The sequence below is a fragment of the Anas acuta genome, chromosome 18 (genome assembly GCF_963932015.1).
Source record: "Anas acuta chromosome 18, bAnaAcu1.1, whole genome shotgun sequence".
Taxonomy (NCBI): Eukaryota; Metazoa; Chordata; class Aves; order Anseriformes; family Anatidae; genus Anas; species Anas acuta.
The window spans coordinates 10,155,091-10,175,142 of NC_088996.1; the positions used below are offsets into that span (position 1 = coordinate 10,155,091).

Here is a 20,052-nt window from a genome sequence, read left to right on the forward strand (position 1 = left end):
TATCTTTAACAAATGTGGATTCTTCAGAATGCCAGTAGCGTTTCTTGATTCAATAATGCAGTGAGTGAAATCCTCTCCTTTCTGAAGGGAAATACTGTGTCATGGGCTTCAGTTCCCGAAGAAGCTGACCAAAGCATATAAACCCACAGGGCATATTTCACATTTAAAAAAACCTGCAATGTTTCAAAGTGAGCTATTTACCTGTTACTTCCAGTTTGTCAGCAGTGACTTCAGCTTTCAGATAAATCCTTCCTCTTTTCTCGGTGTGATCCATGCCGCAGAGGCTCGGGACATTTATTACGCATTGCTTATGCACATTCATATCACAGGCTGTGAATATAAAAATGGTTCAGACAGCTATGAGAAACTAATAATATGATTACACAGCAAACACTGAGCAAAGTGGAAGTTAAAGACTGACATGCCTAACTGTTGGCAAGATTTGCAGATCATAGCTGCAATGCTTTTTGAGTGACCAACACAGCTAGTTCCCATCTACATTTTGTGGATGGTGAATAGAACATTGCATAAAATAGTTTACTTCAGATAACTAAATGTATTAATGAAGTGCAAGAAAAAAAAAGTGAACATGGAATAAGGACTTGCTGGGAATATGACTGAGAAAACAGAGCACTCCTGCCAGCAGCAGCAATGAAGGGAGTTAGGTTTAAATTGATTATTAGGTTTTCTAGCAGGAGACTTCCAAGACAAATGAAATGCAAGGAAAATAGTGGACCTTGGCTACCAAGTGAACTGGAATGTCAGACTTCAGCAGTGTGTTCATCTGTCCACTCCAAAACCAGGTTTCCTCAAAAGCAACATGACAGTGCACTTGAGTCATATCAAAGTCCATACAGCACACTCTCAGCAACGGAGGTGGTTTTCATTAGTATATTATTAGCATACTGAAATATCCACTTGAAACACATCGGTACTATAAAGAGCTCACATTTGAAGTGGCATTTTCCACAGAAAAGAAATAAGAAGTTGTTATTCAGTGTTTCCATGTACTTTTTAAAAGACTCTTTCATAACAAAGCAAAACTTAACTTACTGTCACATTTCATCCCTTGGTGTAGAAGCCCATAAAGAAGTGACCCACAGTGGTCACAGAAGGTTGGGCTGCCATATGTGTGGATCTTAAATTTGTGTTTGCTTCTGGGATCCTGAAGGAAAAACAAAAACGGATTCTTAAGTCATAAGAAATAAGATTGGCACACCTTTAGTACATCACTTCAAATACTGAAAACCTTCCAGCTCTGCAACCTATGCTACAAAAAATATATTCCAGCATGTAGCTTGTTCATAACCCCTGTAAGAATGCCTACATCAGTGCTCATATATTGACCACAGGTTTAGTGTTCAGTTCCTATTTTTCCCTTGCTTTGTTTTTTTCAGAAAGAGTATGTCAGCTTAGTGAACCCAGGCTTGTTCTGATGATTCAGCCACACTAAAACTTCCATTTAGTGACTGTACATAAACATAAAAAACAATGATGGCATCCATCCTGTGGCTGAATTGTCATACATTACCTGTTTATTTAAAATTTATCATCACCACTCTGAAAGAACAATACAAAATACAGAAGGGAAGGGAAGTAACTTGTAAAAGTAGCCTGTGGAAGTAATAAGTAAAAATCAGGATTTTGAAGGTGGGATCATCTTGAAATCCTGCAAATTTATCATCTATATTCTTGGAAATGAAAGCGAACAAATTCAAACCTGGCAAGTATTAAGATTTTACACAGATCGCTATTCCTGCCTGGTTTTCCAACAGAGAAATTCACGGTGAGGACATTTTGAGGCCACCAGCAGCTTGGAAATGGTTTCTAATTTAGGAGCAGTGAAATGGAATACAACCAAATCCCCAAAAAACAAACTCAGCGGATAGGTTCAGATACATTCTGTTCCTTTAGGGGCTGAAATCCCCTTCAGAGAATCATGAACGTTGATATGAAAAAGGTGGAAATCCCAACTTCAGTACTCTCACCTGCCTCGGGCATGGACACAGGTACAGAATTTGAGGGGCACCCAGCTCGCACAGCTTGTTCCCAACACCTGAAGATGAGCATTGCCAGAACAAACAACCCGACAGCCCTACACTTTCTGCGTACATCAGGTATTTTGATATCCTTTGTGATTGCCTCCAGCCTTGACTTCATGGTTTAGCACAGGTTTGGGAAGCGTGATTTCTCTCTGCATTTTAGTCAAAACCATCACTGCACAATCTCCATCAGAAGCTGGGAGAGGCTGCAATTCTTAATTAAACACGTTGGGGTTTTAAATCAATTCTTGCTAACATTTTGTTTTTTCCTTCAGATTTTTACAGCCTCATACACTGACAGAGGATGAGGACAGAGGAGCTATGCGATACCAGGTCTTGCAGGCATTTAAACATCCTTAGCAAATAAAACTGCAAAATGAGGGCTCAAAAAGTTTTCTCCTGTTTACATTTTATATTGGTTTTAATAAACCTCTGCATTAGATAAGAATTATTAAATTGTCATCAAGAATAAACCAAGCTTTCAACTTGCATTTACCAATAAAAGCTCTCAAGAAAAATCAAAAGCAAAACACGTTATACAAAATGCTGACTCTCTTAAAAAATGTAGTATAAGTGCTTCCTCAAGGAATTTGGGAACTCCTGACAGAAATTTAAATGAAAATATGACTGCGAAAAGGCAGAATCTTGCCTTGAAAATGTAATGCTTTGCCATGCTATAATTTGTGAAGGCTTTTTGTTTGTTTTGGTAAATGTTTTTGGTTATTTTTTCTGTACTGATTCTAAGCCTTAGAATGAATTTATAAGCAGTAGTTTTCACTGCACAGGTAGAAACTACTCATTACTTGGGAAAACCAGTAAGGACTTTACAGCAAGAATTCCAATTGGCATTGTATTCCAGTCGTTCTATTTATTATACATCCTGAGATATGAAACACAAACTGCTAACAACCATATTTATTTTGTAAACACAGTTAACCGCGATGGAATGACATTCAGAATGCTCCAGAGAACATCTGTTTCGTTATTTATTAAAGATATAGCCAATGGGTGTGGGGTCATGGGAACACTGCTTCAGTAAACGGATATCTGATGGCCTGACTCGGACTAGATATATGCCTACCAAACGATTTAAAACGCATTTTCAAAGCTAATTCTTCCATAATTTTGTGTTTACAAACAAAACTTGTTGGGAACTTGTTGCCTTATAAATATATCCACTTAAACATTATTTTGGTAAGCACATCTGTTGCTAAGAAGGACAAAAACCACAGCTACTAAGAATGACACTGAATAAACAGATTTGTAAAGTTGTGTTTAACATGTGACATAAGTGGTATTTATGAGTATCATGTAATGATACAGAGGGGAAAGAACGACGGGAAATTATTACAGTGAGTGTCTAATAGATACATTGAACCTGTGTATTATACTGAAATTATATAACAAGCACTACCAAATAATTCCATTCCAATCAATGGAAACACATGGTAATTAAGTTTAGCAGGGGTGTGTGGGGCTTAAAAATGTTGTGACATTTGAGGACAACCATACCGCACTCGGTAACAGCAAAGCATTTGTATGAAACAATGAAATTAGAACAGTCACGTAAATAAATCAAGTTGGGTCAAACCCTTTTTCACACAAAATCTGTGAAAATGCTCATTGCACAATGTTTAAAATGAACAATTCAATATGAATTAGATTTTAAGAGAAACAAGCATGTTCTATTATATTTTATTATGCTGTACACACACACAAAGTCACTTCTTCCAGGCACAGCATAAAAATTCAGAGGACGAAGTAAAACAGCACCAAAACTATTGCTGAAATGGAAACTTTGCATGCAGGAAATGCAGCTACTTCCATCTCTTTAATAGAAGTAAGTAGAAGGACCTCTGAAATATTTAAAGGGTAACAAATAAGAGATCAAACTCTTCATCAGTATTTAACCCTATTTTTCTGTTTCAGTCCTAGGAATTTTTTTTTACATTTGCTAAATTTAAGAATTAAAAACATCAAAATATTGTTTTGCAAGCAAATATGAGAACGAATAGAGAAAGCTCAGAGATTTCTGCACACCCATCAAAGATGATCAAACTGCTCATGTTATTCCCTGTACTAACACGGACTTCTCGTGCACTTGAAATCTATAGTTTACACTTTAATTGTAACTATTTTGTAATAATTATTTTGCCATCACTAATTACTGGCTTATACTATTAATTGCAATTAACACATATTAATTGCTGATACAATTTAATGTTTCCCAATGTTAAATATGCATTAAGGGATCTATGTGCATAATTGAGGAAATAACACCATTTTTTTGCCAGTACTTTTCAGCTAGAGGTAAACTAGTGAGTTAGAAGAAAGCTCCTGGAGATTTTTTTCAAATATCCCCTTTTAATCAATGTAAACTTTCAATAATTCCTGAAGCGTTGCTGGCAGTCATATTTCATAGTAAACACAGGGAGCCAAGCCAGGATATGACAGATGAACTGCCAAATAATGGCTGCTATTTGCAAGAGAATTGAACTTTGCACTAAACTTGGCATAGATTAATTGTGAAACTCCAAAGGGAAAACCCACTTCTGTTTCCAAAATCCATCAAAATTATGAAGGGGGAAAGCGGCAATTGGGAAAGCATTACCACTGCACTTGTTAAGCAGTGATGAATGATACGCTGTATTGAAAGTCCTGTTATTTTCATGCTGAGAAGTGCTTTTCTCTGCTTTTACTAAGGCAATTCCAAATTTTTTAAGTAGAACTGTATGCAATATATTACAATTAAAAGGGAAAAGGAACTCTGAGCTGCAAGTATCACAAACACTGAAATATCTGCCTTTGAAGTACCTTTAAATTGGCAGAAGGCTAGAGAGGGTTTGTGAGTTGATGGCAGCACAACAGATGAGTTTAAGGGCCTGTCGTGGCACATGTGGGCATTGAGCCCCTATAAAGATGAATAGGGATTCAGCATATACGCCCCAAAGGGATGTGAAAAATCAAAATCCTATTCATTAATCTCAAAGTTGAGGCATGCTTATAGGGAGCCTGACATCCATGGCAATGCGTTGTACACAGAGGTGCACTGTGTGGACCTATGGAAGGAAAAACTGAAAATTCGAGCAGAAACCGGTCATAAACCCATAGATATTCACAAGTGACTTCCCCAGACACCTTTGGCCCTGCCAAAGTGGATCAGATTTGCTCCCAAGCCGGATTCCTCCCTCACTCCAGCAGAGGGAAGCAGAACACGGCGGCATCTCCCCCTGGGTGCTGAGCTGCACTGGGCCTCCTGCAGCTCTACTGCCACCATCGCTGCCTTTTGGCTTTGTTTAGCAAAAATCAATCCATTTCAGCACCAACTGAAAGCACCCCTTGTCCAGAAATCGTTCTGTCACTTTTCTGGATCAAAGATGGGAGTGGGAAATAATTGAAAGCGCATGGTTAACCAGCAGCAGATGTCAAACTGTGCTCCGACACATTACAAAACAGCTTATGATTATTATCCTTCTGAATTCTTTTTAAAAGCTCCCTTTTGATTAGTATTTTATTCCCATTGATGGCAACATTGAACCCACTATAATTTTGCAGGCATTAAATAATCACTTTGCTTTTAAGCATAAAACGCAGAAAAAGCACCTCATGCGAGGTTGCAGCCGTGGGCATTTTGTACACAAAGCAGCATCGCATTATTACTTACTGAAGTCCTTTCAGAGTATGTGACTTCCAATATCAATAACTGTGTCCCCAGAACTATGTCTCTAAGACCAACTTTGATATCGATTCTGTGATGCTTTACTCAAATTGTATTTAATTCAGCATCTTCTGGGTGACAGCTAGAACTGGTAAGGTTTTTCAGCAGAAATTTAACCACCACCACAAGCAGATCTGCCATTGCTGGAGCCTCTCCCATTCTAGTTATTAAGGTGGGGGAAAAATGAATATTTTCAGTCATTTATACCAAGACACACACATGAATTAGGCTTTAGGCAAGATTTAAGATTTTTTTTTTTTTTAATCTCTCTGCTTAGTGGAAGTTTTTTTTCCTCATCTGAACTGCTATTTTTGTGATCATTAAGAAGCGGATGATGGAAAAACCGAGTGTAAAAATATTTCAAAAGATGGTGAAAATTGCCTTTTCCACTACAAAAATAACAGCAAGTTGCTCTGCTGCAGCAAGACCATGAGGTCCTCAGGCTTCATCAGGGCCTGCAACCCAAGGAACAACAAAGGTAGGTGTACCCAGGTTTTCTGTTTCTGCCTCCATGACACAACCACAGGTTTGCTTTTAATCCCCACCTGGATGATTATAAATGTCTGTATTTACCGGGTTAAAAGGTATAAAAGAGAAGTCAGCTTAAAGTGTCCCAAAGTACTTTACATAGACAATAAATAAATAAATAAAACTCTTAAGTGTCAGTGGCATCAATGGTTGTACTGCCTGGCTGCATTTCTGTCAAGCACAGGAGGGGAGACGCTGCAGTAGGGATATGCAGGAGGCACACACCTGGTGGTGAGAGACAGAAGAAGGGCAGCTCTGTTCTCACCACAGTACTTTAAACCACCTCCTACTGGGACAGAAACATCAAATCCTACATTCTCATCCTCTGTCCCCACCAAAACGTCCTTAAAGCTTGGATCGTGAGCAACGCCGTCCCAGCAGGTTGATGAACCCACTGCGGTTATTACCCATATATTCACTTAAAAGAGCTTTCCGTTCCCCAAGTGAATACCAAGTTAATAAAACATATCTGAGGAGAACTCAGCGCGTTGCCTCTGTGTGGAAATGAATCCCACACTCATCCCACACCACCCTCAGGCAAGCTTCTGTTTTATTTGGGAAAGTTTTCAGACTCCAGCCTTCCTGAGCACCTCACAGGCAGTGACTGCAACACCCAAGCCTGCACCCAGACACCACAACTACCGGAGCAGCTCTCCTGTGCTATTTATTTTCCTGTTGAGAAAACAAAAACATCAGGTGGGGATTTGCAAGGAAGCAGCTTCAACCTTGAGGATCCAGGGAACCAGGGAGCCAGATGCTTCTTCTGGAAGTAACAGCCAGGGCTTAAGATGCAGCTCCCAGGACTGTAGCCCAGAACGGAGCAATGGCATCAGGTCACTGCCTAGCTGGTCCCCAGCTCTGTTTGTCCCTGCCTGCACGAGGCTGTGTAATTGGCAAAGGGAAAGCAAAGGGAGCCAGAGACTCTCAGGAATGATTAAGTGGCACGACGAGGTCAGCGATTCAAAGATCACACCACTTACTACAAACTGTACAAATCTTTAAAGCTTATTTGGTATTTCCCTCTGAGAGCCACAGCGTAGAGAAGGAAAGGACACAACAAGAGAAGCTCACAGCGCACCGCGGCACGCCAGGCTTCCATCGCCTCCAGCCCCAGGTCAGTGTACAGCTGCCAGCAGAGAAGGAGGAGAGGAATGATGGTAGGAAACTACACACCACCTCCCTTGATTAAATAAGAGGGTAGCCTGAAATGAGGACGTGCAGAACAGTTTGAGGAAGAAATCAAAATAGTACAAGAAATCTTCAAAAGCAAAATGTAAGAGTTTATTCTGGTAAGCTCTGTTAATTTATGAATATATGAGCTCCTTTCAGTAAGACGCATAAACTCAAATTAGTGTTTTACAGACATCCACCTGCAGACAGCTCCCCTGCTGGCACAGAGCTGGCTCTCCCCAGGAATCCTGGCTGCAGGCAGAACAAGGAGCTTCGCTGGGTGGACTGAGACATTAAAGGATGCACTAATGCCATTCACATCTCCAAGGTGGGCATCCACACACCTTAACAAAGGCAATAGGCAATAGCAGCATTCAAATCAATGGTAATAAAGGTGGCAGTGGGATAAGAAAACCAAGATAAAGTAAAAATATAAGTCATAAACCATATGTAAATTTGACTTTAAGACTGTACAACATGGATACAGTGGAGAAGAGAAGGGACGGGCTCTTTCTATGACAGATTTGAGAACTAACAGGTAGGAGTGAGTCTCAAGTTCTGCAGAAGAACTTGAGTCTTTTATAAAAAACACTCTCCAGCTGACAACAGCAGCAAAAATTCCCATTTCTCACCACTGTTACTAAAGACCACTTCTATGCTTTATTAATCTGAAGGGACTTAGGAAAATACAGTAAGAAAAAAACTTATGTTTAGTTAATACTGAGAATTATCAACCACTTCCTTCTCTATCCTTGTACAGAAGGGAACTTCACCCCAGTTCAAAACTGACTGAACAGCAGATTTTTCAGGTCCCTCCTGGAATTCACACTAAATTATTATTTTTAATTAAAAGAAACAGGTGGTCATTGAATTGACTGATTTTGATTGCTGCCTTTTGTTCATGTTCTTCTGGCACAGAATAGTTCTGATTGAGTTGGCAAATGGAGAAAGAAGATCTGCATAACAGTACTCAAAGGGATTTATAATTTCCTAATTACTATCAATACAGTTAAATTCAGAAGGGACTTGGTGTTTACCGGCTATTTTTTTTTCATTCTTTTTTAATGAAAAAACTGCAGTATAATTACAGAAAGCGCATAAACAAAAGATCCTGTCAGAAACTTATTCATGACTAGGAGGAAATGAAGCAAAATTTTGTTTCGGATACAACTCAACAAAATGTTCCAGCGTATCAATCATTGCAAAACAGACATGAATTAAAAACTCAAGTTACAAATGTAATAACCCCTTTTTTAAAGCTTAGTTTTCTCTTGAGTTTTAAGAAATTTTAAGCGAAAGTTTTAAGGATGGTCCAAAGATTATAGGATCTGGATTCAAAAGGTGTACTGGAAAGACAGAGGCACAGCTGTTCTGTGCCTTGAAAAATATTATTTATCCATTTTATTAATACATTTGTCGGACATATATCCTTTAAAACACTACGTACCCTTTACTTTTTTACACCTAGAATACTTTTTACAGTACATAGTTCAACGCTGATCAGATGGAGGAAGTAATTTAAACAAATTCCAGTGCTGAACTGTTGAACAGCAGAAACAACAATGCAGTTTTTGTGCTTTCCAGTGGAGCTGAAATGCAGTTATAGGTGCAGGGCATCATTAACATGACGGAGGACTTAACATAAAGAGGGACTGCTGTCCTTGTCATTTGGCTGGTGGACATCAGGTCACACGTGAACCAGCTTCGTTTGTGTACAATAACTTCTCCTGAGGTTTTAAACATTTCACTATCTGCCACCTTGCTTATTCTAGACATGATGTGATTTATTTTTTTCCCCCAATATCCTGAGTTGGAGCTCATATTATCCTTCTTTCATTCATTTAAGCACAAGATGAAATGAGATAAAGGCTGAAAACTAACCCAACCTGAAATCCCCTGGTCTCTCTGTAAAAGCAGTGACCCTGAGTGCAGAGGTATCAGGTCAAGCAATTCAACATCTGTCATGGTTTGCACGCTATTCACACAGATAACCATTACATGTTTCTCCAAGAAATAATCAGAATCAAGGTACGGAAGAACACGAATGACTCCAAACATTTTTTATTTTTTTTTTTTCCAGAAGCCACCACAGCCATAACTCCAAATCTTTTCTGTCATGTTAAGACTTAAAAACGTGGTTTTGTGACCCCCAAACTTCATGACTGCAAAAATGAAAAGAAAAAAAAAATCCAGTATTTATTTGTGAAGCCAAACCTCATCCAGTCCTGTCTTGTGTGGTTTGAATTAAGGTCTTTACAACTATTACGCCATGGACTTGAGATATGTGTCGGTCCCTATATATAGGTACTGCCTCATCTATACCCTACAGCTCTCTCACCTTCACTGCAGGGTAAGTGCCGACACATGCATCGGGGGGGTTATTTTTGTCTTTCTGACAAACCTCGCTGCGATCCTGCGTTGCCGCTACACCAGCAGAGTTTTTGGTATGTGCTCTTACAGTGCCTATGATCAGAAACAGCAATTTTTGAAAGGTCGGGGAAGATTTCAGTTCAAAATCAGTACAATTTTCATGACTCAGCAGCTTCCTCACATGAGAACTTGTGGGGTGATCTATTACTCCTAATTTGACTTTTTTTTTTTTTACATTTATTTCTTATTTTCTTAACAGACAGACATGAATTTAAAACACCTGAGCAAATTGCCTTCAAAGTTACTCACTGAATAATTCATTTTTTGTCTGATATTTTATACATTTGTTAATCACCAAAAACAGGGCAGGAAGGAGGGTAAAATATGTGTAATTTAAGCACAGGGGCTCATTCCAGCTCTGCCTTTTCAGAAGCACAGAAGTGAGTACCTATAAATTAGGCAGACATTTCTTAACATGGGCATTTCTTAACATTCCCTTCTCCAGAGACAAAAATCCCAGTGAAGGACTGTACATGTAAATGCCATTACTGACTGAAGGGTTTGAAGCTTATCTCAGAACGTGAATGTGAAAAAGGCTGCGCTCCACAAACCACAGCCAGAATTGCACCGTGGCAGATAGGGAGGCACAGAGTCCTTGAACGGTCTTTGAAATTGTATAACCACTGAAACACTATTTATTTATGCCTTGAACAGATGTTTTTCCATATGTCTAAATAACCCTTCTTCAGAAAAGTAATTCAGGCACGTTAAATTTTGCAGACCAAGGAATACGGAGGCAGACTCATTAGCATTTGTGGAACATGGGGCATATTTCCTATAGCAAAGTCAGTATTTCCTCCTCTGAGTCACTAATCCTATTCGTTTAAGTAAAGAAAAAACATATAAAATAATAAATTATTATAATTGTAAAAATTATTATAAATCTGACTGTACAAGATGCTCTATTTGTCCTCGAACCCTGCCCTCACGATGCCAGCTCACAGCCAAGCTGTCTTACCCATAGCATTTTTCCATGGCAGTGGAAAATTATTAGCTGATTATAAATTCAGAAACCAATACTAAAACTTTAAGGAAAAGTTAGCAGTGCTCTACAAACCCCTGAAAGACAGGTTTGCTTTCAGCACAGCTTCTTGATCCTCAGACATTTGGCAGCATTACTTGTGTTTTAAAACAAAGGCAGCGTTACTTTGGGGAGGAAAATGCTTCACCGTGACCACAGAAAAGAGCTCGGTTACATTAAAAATAAAAACTGACACCAAGCTGCCGTCCCTTGGGTTGAATTGGACCCTTTTGAGGTTTGCTAATCAAACAGGTGGACACAGACAAGCCGTGGTGGCATTGGAAGAGCAGCGAGCTCCTGGGAGCAGTGCTCCGGGGCCACCAGCCCAGCCTTGCTCCTGGGGGGAACGAGCCTCCACCACCTGGCAGCATTAGGAAAAGTCCCCGCCGCATTCAGCACTGCACAGTAATATGATATATAAATATTTAATCCCTTGCAATTAACTGTGCGCTGTTCAAAGCAGAAAAAATTATGGAGATAGAGAAACCTCCCCAAACCATTCAGGAACATTGGAAGATAACTTCCTAGTTTGATCTCTCCACTATGCCCATCCTGAGAGCACTCAGTACCACGCATTTTCTCTTCTCTTCCTTTAATAAGAGTGTTTTTTCTCAAGGTTGCTGATGGCAAAGGAGCTTCCCAGATCACACTGAAGGCTTTTCATTTGGAAGGAAGCCTGCACAGAAGCACTTTGCTGGCAGAAAACTTCCAAAGGAGGGAGGATGAGTCCTGAGTCCTACTCCTGATTTCTCAGAAAACTTTGGTGGGCAAGAACATTCCTTGGTGGAGCCTCAGACCATGAAGACTGCACAGCTCCAGAAAGCACTGCAGCATCTACCCCTACCAGACACTGGAAACCTCTCCAAATATTAAAATCTCCCTGTAACGGTGATTTTAGGTAAGGGAACAAATCCAGGACAAACTGCCAAGCGTGTGGCATGCCTGGGACAAATCTCAGCAGCTTTGCCTGTTCTGTGTTTGCAGAACCTCACATACTTACAGGCAAGACTCTTCTGCATCCTTTCCTCTTTCTTTTTCTGTTTGGCAGAAGATAAGCCAGCACAAATTAATAGTGCGCTAAATGCTGGCACACATAATTTCTAAAGTTCATCGCCATGAGTACTACTGGGTCAATTTTGTACAGAAAACACATATCCAGGAGCAACAGACAAAAATACTGAAGAGTGAGAAATAGATAAATAGCTTTTTCCATTCTCTTAACAAATGAGAAAACCCTTTTCCATTTTGAAATGAATGGAAAATGAATGAAAAAGCTGTGCCTCTGTCCCGCTATTACAAAATTCAGTCCAAACACATGGTGGGAGTCCCCACAACGATCGCAACTCTAATTAATTTGCCAACATCAGGCAAGTCAGGACCCTTGCCTGCTCATCGCATTGTTCACCACACAGACATGGCCTTTTGCTAGGAACTCTGCAGGCTGATACCACCATTGAGGAAATAAAGAATATGGAAAGCTCTTAAGTCTCACTCATAAAAGTTCTTACAGTGCCTTGTTCAATCCAGGAACACAAAAAACGCATCTGTGAAAATTGTCTGGCATTTACCAGAGCAGAATAATTGCATTTTTCCTAATCTGCAAGTAATATAATGTTTAAAAAGAAGAATAGAAGAAACTGTCCTTGCTCTATAATCCAGTATGTAGCTCAACATAGGCTTTTTCTAGCACTGCTGGCTAAGCCTTTGTAAGGCTGCATCAAAAACAATTATTAAAATTAATCCCAGGAACAAATGGAATTGCACAATATTAATCCTGCTGAAAGAAAAAATCTGATATGATAAACATGTAGCAGACTTACATAAGGAACAAGGAAATGGAAAAAAAAGATCTTTGAAAACCAGGTTTGCTAGCACTGGTCAAGTGTTAGGCCTGTAGGAATACATGAAAAATAAACTTTTCAGTAAAATATAAACCCTTCCTTCTGTAGCACCCATCTTGGAGACAATCCAGACCTTTATAGCCTATCTAGGAGAACCTGGAGGAAATTATTAATATATATATATATATTTTTAATTGAAGATATTAGATTTTTTGGGAAAAAATCCTTCCATAACAGACTACACCAAGCAGAGAATATAGAAAAACATAAATGCAAAGCACATATTTATAAACCTGGCAGCCAGAAATTACATTTTGTCTCCAGAAGTCACTTCAGCCCACAAAAACCTCTTCTTACCGTTAAAAGAAACAAACACAAGGAGGCATTAATACACTTCCTCCAGATGAACTTTTACATGCGCTAAAGGAAACTTACTGCTTCAGATAACAGTGTTATAACGTGCATATTCCAAGTTATTAGATTGCCGTATAATGCAATTAGCAGGAAGTTACTTGAAATTGTAACATAAATGCTTCTGGTACAGTTTACATTGAGAATTTCATACGCAGGAGAAATATGTCTCATATATTGCTCTTCATTGGAAGTTTGATATTTTGGAAAAGAAAAGAAATTAAAAGAAATTAATAGAAGAATTTCAGACTTACACTAAGTATTTTATCTATTCAAAAAAAAAAAAAAAAGATGTACTGGATCAAGTAGACAAAGTATTTTTCTGCAGTGTCCAATGACTGTGCTTGGCATGACGTAGCAATGATAAGGACGCAAAATGCCCTCTAGCCACACTGATGCAAGACAAACTGGGCAGGCAGTAAATTCATAAAGTTAAGAAGCGGAGGGGACACAACCTAGGAAGAGGGCTGAGCCTGCCATGCCTTCTGCAGCCCCAAGCAGAGTGCCCAGCAAACTCAAGGAGGAGCTGGGCAAATAAAAGCAATCCTAGTACAAAAAAATATATGTATATATTTCAGATATAATCCACATCTTGATCTCTATCGCATATCCTGGATATACACGTTTGGTCCAGATCACTGAATGCTGATTTCCCTGTGATTTTAGTTAGAGCACTCTACATCTCCCTTCCATGGCATTTATGGGCAGCTAGAAAGCCTGGCAGCAGTTCTAGTGGATAATGCAAAGCACTTGTTTGCTAGAGCAGCCCCAGCCTTTGCCAATGCTTTTGTAATTTGACACATTTTTCAAGCCACAGGTAGAGGTTTTTGCATCTATCACCCTACAGATTCATTCTGGAGAAACAAATTGTTTGGGATACAACTTAGAGAAGGAGAAACCTCAGCTCAACCACTGGACACACACCGTGACGTGACAAGCAGCTATTCTGCCCAGTGAGTAACACCGAAGTGCTGCTGCACTGCGGTGGTGAAGCTGCGAAGAACAAGCTGTTTGACCAATTTCTGCAAATCAGTTGCGGGGAACTGAAAGGTGACTCCTTGGAGCTCTGCTGATTCGAAGTTATCTGAGAATTTGTAACATCCTCCTACTACAACAGAATTATAAGAAAAACTCCAAAGGAGCTGGGGTTGGTAAAGAGGAAATTTCTGCTTTACCCAACAGAGTTAGCAGCAGCTACCAGAAATTATTTCCTAATTTCTGCTGTCACCAAGAGCAGCCATCCATCCTACCCACCATGTGTGCACCGTAGCAAGGCAAAGACGTCTGACCTGCTTTAACACGGGGTTATTCTGAGATGCAAGCAACACGAAGTCCAACTCACCTTCCAAACCAGGGAGGCTGCTCTTGCACCTAAGCCAATTGCTTTATGCCCGTGCCCTCAGACAGGCACACAGCGCTGCAACAGGCTTCAGCTGAAAATTAACCAACGTGCCCCCGGGTTACTACGAGCAAGACAAAATAACACACAAACAAACAGCAAACAAAAAACTGACAATGGCTGACTGAATCTGGCACAGAAATCTATAAAAATACATTATTTAAGAAAGTATGATTTGAAAAACAGAAATAGTACTATTTCAGGTTCAGACAAAAATGAAGTTTCATAATAAATGTCAGTCAGAAAAAGACTAGACTTGTAGCAAAACAAAACACACAGTTACAAGATAAACATGAATAACATGTTAAATATTTCCAAAATCACATCATCTCCCCTAAAGTAAACGTATATATTTTTTAAAGTGATTACAGCAAATGTGTATTAAACACATGATTTTCTATGGAATCAATTCACTATTCTGGTGAGCCCAGTTATTGTTAGTCCCAAATTCATCCAATTGCTTTAAATTCAATTCATTGCTTTATACCCTTGCCCACAGTTTCTGCCATTACCTATGTGCCTGGCCCATCAATCACAGTATTACAGATTGGCACCTCTCTACTTACATTTATCACTTTTCCATTTTCCTTCAGCACTTAGCATCATTAATTTATCAAGTCTCATTCCATTCAACTCCCACGGCTACTTTAAGCATGACAGAGCAAGGTCTTGTTTTATTATTTTTTATTTTTTACATATTTCATGTCAGGCACAACAAATGAGGCTACTGTGCAATAGCAAGACAACATTAAAAAAAAAAAAAGGCTTTTATCACAGCGTAATAAAAGTTTAAGTACACAAAGTATAAACACAGCTCTATGCTGCATTTATTCAGCATTTTTATTTTTAATGTAGAAGCAGCAAAACCAGCCAGCCCATATTCCACATCAAGGGGAGGCGCATCCTCATCCCTACATTATGTAATCTAGCTATTTGCAAAGCTTATATTAAAGCATTTGGAGATGTTTTATTTTCCTGGTGATGATATTTATTAATTTTTCATCAGAAAGTCCTTTCCAAATAGAGTAAATATTGAGTCTGCCAACCCCCTGATATTCCAAAATACATCGTCCTACAGAAATCAGCCCAAGTCAGTTCAGCACAATTCAGTTAAGTTATTAGCTAACACCAGACACAGCAAGAGCCTTTCTTACAGTCATCTGGGCAGTTTCAAAGGTTGGAGCAAACCTGGGTTGTGACACGCCGTGTCAGATTCTCTGAACAGAGGCTATCCTGCCATATCCAGTTTTCTGAAGATTTTTCAAGTATCTGCTCTTCTAGAACTCCAAAATCCCCCAAATTAATGCAAAATGTCTCCCAGTTTGTGTTTTTTAAATCATTAACCTTTTTTTTTTTTTTTTTTTTTTTTTTTAAAATTTGGAAAGCACAGGAGTATTGCCGAGATTGTACATTACGCAGCTGGTGGGGCTGGCTGTCAACAAACAGCAAATACCCACAGTGAAGAGACAGAAACACAACGGGTTTGGTCAAACACAGCATTTGTCTGTGCAAGTGAGGCTGCTACGCTGCCTATCTCACAGCCTTAATTCCAATGTCGTCAGCCAGATTTTCTCTTTTCCCATTTTTCCTTTTACGTTTTACATCACAAGGATAAGGTAAATGAAGTCTCACTCGACAAACCACTGCAAGTGCAGCAGCTCTCAAATGTTCCTCCCAAAAAAACTCAAGCAGCATGCACAATCGAGGGATATTAACTCAAACACGAAGTCCAGCAGCTTTGCACTTGTTTTTTCAGCTTACAGATGACACTGTCACATTGCTGCCCTCCATCTCCAGGACGGTGCTTCGAGTGTATCACGCTCAACCGTGCTCATGATTGATGGCCAGAGACAAAGGCTAATCAATTATAGATTTAAAATTGTATGAGTGACTTTATCCGATCACTTAGCCTATTCTTCTCCTGTCAGTACCAGCTACTCTGGGAGCAGTGCAGCCTCCTTGCGTACCTCAACATTTATTTACACCTTCCCTGTGCTCTGCGGAGTGCAGTGTGTTTCAGACCCCACACTCACCAGCACTACACTTGTTCTAGTGCTTCATAAAATTTGCAGCATTGCGGGTTTTTTTTTTCCCTTTTGCAGTATCAGGACACTACATGGCATCTTTGATGGCCTAAAATGGGAAGGGCTTAGAAAGCAGGTTGCCTATGGACTCGGGACATATTCAAAGCTTTGATTTTACAGAACAGAGAACGAGCAGTCCATTTTCTATAAAATTGTTAGTTCCCAAAAGCACAGAGCCAAATACAAGAAACAGCCAACACATTGCACGTCTAGCAAGACAGGCACTTGTGCCCTACCTACATCCTTTACAACGTGCAGTGCTGAATCCCCAGGAAAAGCTGCTTTCCCCCCCAGAAACAGCAAGTAAGAGCAGCACATCCTCAGGTCCCCCCTGGATTAAAACACAAATTGCAGCTCCCAGCACTGCTCAGCCCAAAGGGCTGCATAGGATGAAGCCCAGCCTGGCTTGGGGGGCTGCTGAGGGCCTTGGAGACCCCAGGAGATTACAAAGCTGCCAGCTGTGGGCCTACCTGAACTACAGTTTGCTTTGCTTTGCTATTCACTCAAGTCTTTCCCTGAAAAAAAAAAAAAAAAGACATCTCTTTAATTTAACACAATTAAGGAAGAGTTTATTTTCAGCTTGCCTTGACACTGCACTAAATAACTACGTGAAAAACAACGGGATAATGTTCTTGAGTCTGTCTAATCAAAGACTGTGAATCAGGGAGGTACTTTTTAATCAAAGCTCTCTCTGTTAAGCATAGAAGTGTTGAATACACAGGCTGAAATGATGTCTGAAATATGAATACAGAATGTTTCTTAACTAAGATTCCGTGTTTAAAAAAGCTCCTCTGCAGAGAATAACATATACAATTAACTGTCTGTGTAAACCGCAGGCAAAAAGACAAAAGCTACGGGCAAAAAACACTACAAGAAAGTATTCATTATGCTAGTGTTAAAGGAAAAGAAACATTTTGTGTTAAACACTCACCTAAAGCTTTCCATAATGTTCCTTGATAAAAAACCTTGATTAACACCTATGCACAGGTTGGTTCCCCATAACACACACGAGATGGCTGATTTGGGTTGGAACAACAATCGGTTCAAGCACACACAGCATGAAAAAAATATATAAAAAAAAAGAAACCAACCCATACGTCTGAAAACTACGCCTTAACCCTTGGAAAAAGAAACTTTTCTGCAAATAAATGGGTGCCACATGAATACGAAATCAGTAGCTGACAATGAGATATTCCCATTGTTGGGGCCCTCTGAATCCTGAAGCACAGACATCTGCTTCCAGATCTCTGGGGTTTTGAATTATTTTTAAACTCTGAACAAAGAACACTTAGTACCACGTACTTCCAGTTTCACAGCTGGGTTATTTTAAGCAGGCAAAAAACTCATTGGAATATAACTTTCTTATTTTGAAATATTTTAGCTTGAAGTTATTAATCTGTCCCTTGAGAATTCGGAACATTTTAGAACACTTCTTTTAAATATTCAATATCTTTTAAAGCCACAATCTTCTCACATGGCCTTAAAATAAATGCCTGAAATATCACGCTGTAATAACCTAAATGGAGCCCTTATTAAGGAAGGGATTCAATTTCTTGATCAGAAATCTTTTTTCCCCTACCTTCAATCCCTTGTCCTCTGAAAAGGACAAACGCTATCCTGGTAAACATTTCCTGAGGAAACCATTTATTTTCACAGTGCTTTGTGAAGGCAAGGAGAGCTACTCACACGCTTGTTCTGCAACATGGGAGATTGGGAAGAACTTGAGCTTAGAATGGGAATTCTGTCCCCTTCCCGGACTCATTTGCTTTGTGTCTAATTACCAATTTGTAAAATACCTGTGCTAAGGAGCTTTTATCTCGCAGGGCCACAGAGAGACTTGCAAGAGGTGCTGCAAGGGTGCCTGGCCAGGGATCAGGATCCTGAGTTTACAACGGGTGGGGGAGCAGCCAGGAGAGAGGAGTGGCTGGATGAATTATCTGGTAGAGCAGGGAATTATTTAAGTCACAGAGATCAAGCTGCAGGATGGGCTAAATGTCCTGACAAGTCACACGCAGCTTGCTTACAAAATCAGGCTAGGAATTGGGGAATAAGAAGGCAGCAGTAAGAAGCTTGCAGCAAGCTCACCAAGACCTGTGCTAATATTAAATGCCTGCTTTTGCATTTGCTGCTGTTTCATTACTGACTTGCTGATTGTTTCTAGGTTCTTAATGAATTCAAATTCAATTTACTCAAAGTAACATCTAGCTTTAGTAAATTTTCATCTTACGTATTGACAATGAAATTAAATTCTCCTCTTTACTGCAAGATGATGAATTTTGTAGCTAAATCTCAAACTTCAATTTGAAGTACTTACAGATACTCCATCAGTCTTCACTGAATCACCCAAACAGCCAGCAAAAATTACTATGTGCCTTCTCTGTTCTATATCACAAACAAATAAATGTTCTTCTTTTCTGCAGAATAATCCAATTGCCTTTAAAATATCATTAAATATCTTTTAAAGGAAATTGGGGAATACTATTGTACAGTCACAGCATCTCAGGATGTAATCGCAGAGGATTTTCTGGCTGCAGCAGGTTTATGCAAGGTCAGGACAGTGAAACATCCCAAAGGAAAACCCAGCAAAGCGAGGAAGCGCAGTTCACAAGGTGCCCTACATCGAACCATGCTGCTAAAGGACTGTTTTGCTTCAAGACAAACAATGTTTCAAGTCTGTTGGACAGTTGTTCACAATAAATTAATCCAGAGAATTAAAACATGGTGTGTATGTAACTGTCTTTTCCTATTTCCTTCTTTTTACCTCCCTCTCCTGCACAAGCTATCAGCAGAACCTCAACAAATTCATTCTGGCTGACAAGACCCGTAGCACACTGCTGTGTTCATCTGTCCCCACTCATCAAAGGAAGGCTACAAAGGAACTCCAACGGTCACTGAAAGTAATAATAAAAAAAATAGCAGGGTATAATTTGTGATCATCTGAAGGAAAGGTGGCCAATAGCTCAAAACTTCTGCCAGCTAGTTAACGAAGACACTTTGGCAACATCTTCTGCAGAGACAACTTCCAGCAAGAACTGAAACACCATCTGCATGTATGTGTTGAGAAGGGAAAAATGGTGATTTTACATTAAAGATGAGCTCCTGGTCAGACCTTCAATGTGAGAGGAGAGTAAGGGCTCAAGAGAGAAATAAAAGGCTAAATTGCTGTGTTAGAAGCATAATTAATTAATCAAAGAGAGCAAACAAGCACTGCAGTGAACTTAAGGAAAATATAACTAATCGATGTCCAGTTAAGTAAACAGAATCAAAAAGCAGAGCTCACCTTACTGCACGTGACTGCCCATGCCAGCAGAGGCAGGATGTAACTTAAAAACCTACCAGCAGTGCATGGGCATGGGAAAATCAGCATCTGCTGATTTTCTTGTGCTATCTAGTCCATGAGAGATGCCC

The 20,052-nt window shown here is 39.6% G+C and overlaps 1 protein-coding gene across 4 annotated transcripts in view; it reads right to left on the minus strand.

Annotated features, from left to right (window-relative positions):
- The window catches only part of PRKCA (protein kinase C alpha), a 170,007-nt gene that overhangs the window by 59,296 nt on the left and 90,659 nt on the right, over positions 1 to 20,052 (minus strand). For all 4 annotated transcript variants that reach the window (XM_068655192.1, XM_068655191.1, XM_068655189.1 and 1 more), the window contains 2 exons: positions 1,054 to 1,165; positions 202 to 330 (listed from right to left, as the gene is read on the minus strand). In XM_068655192.1, coding sequence (XP_068511293.1) covers positions 202 to 330; positions 1,054 to 1,066 — 142 coding nt within the window. In that variant the 5' untranslated portion in view covers positions 1,067 to 1,165. The remainder of the gene's footprint in view (positions 1 to 201; positions 331 to 1,053; positions 1,166 to 20,052) is intronic.